Below are 6,220 nucleotides of genomic sequence, written 5' to 3' on the forward strand. Positions count from 1 at the left end.
AGAATATTTGTGTCATTCTCAATACTTTTGGCCATGACTGTAAAGCCTCAATGAATGAATCTCCGTACTAAGAAATCAACACATGTATCCATTCGTTTTCTGCTGCTTAGTCCTTATCTTATCCTTACCTAAGGAGAATTTTAAGAAGCCAATTAACCTAACAGTCATGTTTTTGGATGGTGGGAGGAAGCCGGAGTACCCAGAGAGAACCCACGCATGCTCAGGGAGAACATGCAATTGGAATTGAACCCGGGACCCTCCTGCTGCAAGGGAACAGCGCTACCCACCGTGCAGCCCCATTATATGCATAAGAGAATACATTTTTCCACCACGGTCTTCAAGCTTAAAACTGAATAATAAAAAAAAAACTGAATTTAAGATAACCTAAAATAATTCAGAGAAACGTTTCCAAAGTCATCTTTGACTCTTGCAGCAACAAATGCTGGCAGAGTGGACGGTTAAATCGAAGTAAAACAGGTGCAGACAGTGGCAGATAATCAGGTCAGGTACTAATTAACTGAAGGAGCTGGCAAAGGGAGAAAAAGGAACCAATCCAGGGCTGCAAGTGGGCCGGTACACAGACGGACTTCACGGCACCGCCACTTATAAGATTAGTGCTACACAATTCCAAGAACTGCACATATAAACAAAAAAAAAAAAAAATATATATATATATATATATATGGTAAAAGGAATGAAGTGGAAATGGAAACTGGAGTCAATAAGATGATAAGGTTGATTAGATCTATACTGGACAATCAGAGGTGTGGTTAATGCAGTTTACTCCATTACATTAAATGCATTTAACAGATCAAATGCATTTCATCATCTAATCACTCTAATAGCAGCTTTAAGATCTATTTGACTAATTCTGGACTGTTTTTAAGAGGTGGTAAACCTGCAGGATTCCTTGCTTCATTTCATAGAAATCAATTCCAGTGCAGCTGCAGATGGTTTTTATACACACGCATTAAAAAGTACAATTTAAAGGTGAAAAAACAAAACAGAGTTCTGCTTATTTTTTTCTAAATATAAATCCTTGGTTAGCTGAAGTAGACAAAGGAGCAAAGATAAGTGAGCAAAAATCAAAGGTTGGTCGATGCTTGTTGTGCTCCTACCTTTGGGGTCACTCTGTCTCCTGGAGCTCCTAATTATAGACGTCTGTTTCTTCCTTCTGCAGCCGTCACTTCCTGTTTGTCCGGTGCGAACTGAGTGGACACACACACACACACACACATTGTGATTAGGTTCCTGTTCCTGAGGGTCTGTGGAACCACTCAGGGACAAGAAGCAGGAGGAGTAAATCAGGGGTGGACAGAAGGACTCAGAAGGGCTGCAGGCTGAGAGAAGAAGGACCCAACTGGAGGAAGAGGAACGACAACAGTCTGATTTAAAGGAGACAGAGAAGTCCAGAGTGAAATGTGACTGAGGGAGGTGATCCACAGAGGGGAAGGGGAGCAAGTGTTTGGTGGTGTTTGAGAAGGACAGCAGGGAGGAGAGCTGATGTGACCGTGGAGCTCTAAGAAGGTGATCTGGAGAACGAAGACGCGTTGAGAGGCTGAGGAGGTGCTAAGATGGGCTGCTGTCTCTTTGTTTACTATCGGGTAAGTCTGGGGTCAGATGTGGAGTTTCAGGATGGAGATGAAACCAACAACCTCTGTTGGTTCAGTTCAAAGGAAAACCATTTACTAAACTGCATTGGTCATTTTTTTATTAGTTTTTATTTTTAAAGGTTTCTGGTTATTGGAACGTTTCTGTTTGCAAACACTGAGCCTCTGGGAAACAAAACTGTTCATTGGAAACAACTTTCTTTTAAAATGTCTAAATATTGTTTGTTTTTTTGTTTGAACTTTGGACATAATGTCCTCCTGATCTATTGTAGATGGGAGGCATTGTTCACTTAGCCGGAACGTGTGCAGGAACTGATGAAAAACTGAGAGCTTTGGGCTCCTTCCAGCTCTCCTCTTTGCAGAGGGGATTTTCTTTCTTCAGAATGATTCTTATGTATGTAAAACACACTTAATCTCATGTAATTGATCAAATCCAGCTGCTCCTCTGAGGTAGGAGCCTCCTTTCCAAAGCTCTTAAGCAATCTCACCCAGGGGTGTTGGAAAGCTCAATCAAGCTCAATCAAGACACCAGTGTCGTCCTCATGCAGCACCGAAGAGGCATGTCAACCCTAACAGCGCTGCAATGTGGAGAACCTTCAGCATCCTGGAGCAAATCTCCCCCTCTGGTGACCCGCTCTGCTGGATTCATCCCTCTGAGTGTTAATGGAGGAAACCATCAGTCCTTTCAGCAGCTCCCTATTCAGGAATCATTACAGCCATCGGTCCAATATGAAAACCTGGCAAATCAAAGACCTAGACCAAATGAAAAAATATAAAAATATGAAATAAGTATAGGAACACCTTGCAATTTTCAAGTTCTCCCACTTACAAATCATGGAGGGGTCTGAAATTTCTAAATCTTTAAGCTATCCCTAGCCAGCTGTACCTAACGGAGCTAAATGCAACAGAACATGAGGTCCATCATTCTTTGATTCAGCAAAAACAACGAATGGAATAATAAATACCTAAACTGCCTAAAGTACACATTTCCTAAACACGTTTCTGAACTGAAAAAACGATCATTTAAAGAGTTAATTGTACTTTTCTCAAATGAGCAACTCAATGAACAGCAGAAGCTAATATTTTAACGCATGGATTTTACAATCAATGGATTCCTATAACTTGTTTCTTGTCCTGGCAATTAGTCCCTCTGTGGTTTGGTGGTTTAAGTCTCTGACTTTAATGAAGCAGACTCAGGATTGAATTCTGCTTATATTAAAGCAGCCATGCAGCATAAAAAGTTTAATAAGCAGCAGAAATGATGTTTTTATACATATAATTATGACCAAAGAGGACCTGGCAGAAGGTCAAGATGAAATATAAGAACATTGAGCAGACCAGGGAGCAGACTTAAAAGGTTCCTGCACACATAATTGATCCTCTGACTTAATTTAGGGTTATCAAATCTGACCTTAACTTAAACACAGCTAGGCTTGTTTTAGACGGGATCCAGGGAAGAACCGGTTCTGGAGTCCTGGACCGAAGCAGACCACTTTGCCTCCATGTTGCTAAAGATGCAGTCAGCATCACAGATCATCAGAACCAATAAGGTGTGTTCAGCAGCAGTGGATGAAGTACTCCACATTGGTATTTGAGTAAAGGTATTGATACTCAATTACAAGTAAAAGTTACTCTCAATAATCTACTCAAGTTAAAGTATTGAAGTATTCACTCTTAACTATTTAAAAGTACAAATTAAAATTTCTGCTTGGACATCAGACCCCAAGGGTGTGATTTAGTCAGTGGTGGACGACCCCCCCCCCCCCCCCCCAGACATAATCTGAGTGGAGTGGTGTCTGCAGTTGAACTGCAGACGCATGGCCCAACACAGAAGAGCGCCCTCCTCTAGACAAGACTCTGCGCTGCATCTACACCTGATGGACAAAGGACATTCTTTGGAGGACCAGAATGTTCACATTTTGGACAAAGAAGACAGGAGGTTTGAGAGGAGCGTGAAGGAAGCCATCTATGTTAAGAAAGATTTCAGATTTCAGCTTTCAAAAACCTACAATGCAGCGATAGAGTTGATTCCTTCCCGCTACCATCTCAGCCCCTTTACAGAGGAACAGAAGACCTCACCTGTTCAGCCAGCCCAACTATTCCCTCTAACGACCCTCCCTTCAGAGACATAGACAGGTATGGGGCATTGCAGGCTAACAAAGAAGCCAAACGACCCCCCTTTCAGAGGCATAGACAGGTATGGGGCATTGCAGGCTAACAAAGAAGCCAAACGACCCCCATTCCAAAGGGGTGGACCCGTTCATCTGTTTCTATTTGCATGTTTTCTAAACTAAAACCAGGCTTTGTTGGGCTGCTGGATAAAACCTGGAACTCAACGCTATTTCTGACATTTTGAATTGAAAAAGCTTCCTGGATGGAAGAGAAACGTCTTCAAACCCGGAAAATAACCCCAGTGGATTGTTTTTAACTTTTTTGGAATCGCTCAACAGTAGTAGCCTACTTAAGTGAAACTATTGATACTAATAGTCAAATCTTACTCAACTATAAGTAAAAGTTAGTCTGTCAATAATCTACTTAAATTCAAAGGGAAGCGGCTGTTCAAATTGTTGCATTTCCGAATTCTCCCGAGTGGTGCCCGACTTTACACTAGTGAATAAAGTTAATGTTATCAAGGGGGGCGGGATTGTTGTGGTAGAAGGTTCACAAGCCAGTTTGGTCGTGGCCGGTTTGTTGGACGCATCTTGCTAACCAGTTAGCAACTTAGTGCTAGCAGGTTCCCAATGGGAAATTCCATTGGGACCAAGTAGCACTAAATTGGTGACTTAGAAACGACGCTGTCAAGGAACTCTATGGACAGAGGAAACATGCAAGAGGAGGAGAGTTTAGTGTCGGAGGTCGTGGATGAGTCTCCTCCGTCATCCATTTTTTATTTAGAGGAGGAAAGCGGGGACGAAGATGTTGTGGAAGAGGACGCCAGGGCGGCAGAAGCTTGGTTTGGTGTAGAAGGCTTCCAGCCGTACATGTTTGAGCCCTTGCCTCGCAACGCTGCCAGTTCTGTTAGCTCTACGCCTGCTGAAGACACAGACGTCCATCCCCGTGAACACTGGGACGCAACTCAATGGGAAAGGAAAGGATTCTGATTTCAACCGTTGCGTATATTAGCTGCGACATATGAATCAAGATGCTATGACCGAAAACATTTGATTGACAGATGACCGTTGATATGTGATTGGCTGAATTTAGGTGTTCAGGCTGACGTAGAACTAACTGGCCTGCAGAGGATAATGGAAAAAAACACAGATTTTAAGACAGGATTTTTTTAAATATACATTTTCTAACTTTTGGGACAATATGGTCTGATAAAGAGAACATTTATATACATGTTTAAGCCAGAATGATTTGACATTTAAATACGATTTCCCTACGACTTTAAGTATTCAAAAGTACAAATTAAAATTAAAATCAGAACATTTCTGTCTAATTTTCAGAGTAATTTTAAAGAACTTGTAACTTTCCTGGATGAGATTCGTCCTGAGTACCTTAGGGCTCTGGATGTTGTGGGGATGTGTTGGTTAATGCGGCTCTGCAACATTACGTGGACATCGGGGGCGGTTTCCCTGGATTGGCAGACCGGGGTGGTGGTCCCCCTATTTAAAAAAGGGGACCGGAAGGTGTGTCTCAACTTCAGAGGAATCACACTCTTAAGCCTCCCTGGTAAGGTCTATTCTGGGGTTCTGGAAAGGAGGGTCCGTCGGATAGTTGAATCTCGGATTCAGGAGGAGCAGTGTGGTTTTCGTCATGGCCGTGGAACAATGGATCAGCTCTACACACTCAGAAGGATTCTGGAGGGTGCATGGGAGTTTGCCCAACCAGTCTGCATGTGTTTTGTGGACCTGGAGAAGGCATTCGACCGTGTCCCTCGGGGGGTCCTGTGGAGGGGTACTCCGGGAGTATGTAGTACCTGGCCCTTTAATAGGGGCTGTTAGGTCTCTGTATGACCGGTGTCCGAGTCTGGTCCGCATTGCCGGTAGTAAGTCGGACTCGTTTCCGATGAGGGTTGGACTCAAGGTTGCCCTTTGTCACCGATTCTGTTCATAACTTTTATGGACAGAATTTCTAAGCACAGCCAAGGTGTTGAGGGGATCTGCCTTGGTGGCCTTAGGATTGCATCTCTGTTATTTGCAGATGATGTGGTTCTGTTGGCTTCATCAGGACTTGATCTACAGCTCTCACTGGATCGGTTCGCAGCTTAGTGTGAAGCGGCCGGGATGAGGATCAGTGCCTCCAAATCCGACACCATGGTCTTGATCCGGAAAAGGGTAGAGTGCCTTCACCAGGTTGGGGAGGATGTACTGCCCCTAGTGGAGGAGTTTAAGTATCTTGGGGTCTTGTTAACGAATGAGGGGAAGATGGAGCGGGAGATCGACAGGCGGATTGGTGCAGCATCTGCTGTGAAGCGTGCCCTGTACCGCTCTGTGGTGGTGAAGACAGAGCTGAGCCAAAAAGCAAAGCTCTCCATTTACCGGTCGATCTACGTTCCTACCCTCATCTATGGTCATGAGCTTTGGGTCATGACCTAAACAAATGATTTTAGTCTTGATTTAAAGGAACTCAGGCTTTTACAGTTTTCTGGAAGTTTGTTCCAGATA

The 6,220-nt window shown here is 43.5% G+C and overlaps 1 protein-coding gene across 1 annotated transcript in view; it reads left to right on the forward strand.

Annotated features, from left to right (window-relative positions):
* The first annotated feature begins 1,290 nt into the window (after positions 1–1,290).
* Positions 1,291–6,220, forward strand: part of arhgef3 (Rho guanine nucleotide exchange factor 3) — a 41,069-nt gene continuing 36,139 nt past the window's right edge. The window contains exon 1 of the mRNA XM_015400717.1: positions 1,291–1,604. Coding sequence (XP_015256203.1) covers positions 1,575–1,604 — 30 coding nt within the window. The 5' untranslated portion in view covers positions 1,291–1,574. The remainder of the gene's footprint in view (positions 1,605–6,220) is intronic.

This window comes from Cyprinodon variegatus, unplaced genomic scaffold (assembly GCF_000732505.1).
Source record: "Cyprinodon variegatus isolate N-32 unplaced genomic scaffold, C_variegatus-1.0 Scaffold1138, whole genome shotgun sequence".
NCBI lineage: Eukaryota > Metazoa > Chordata > Actinopteri > Cyprinodontiformes > Cyprinodontidae > Cyprinodon > Cyprinodon variegatus.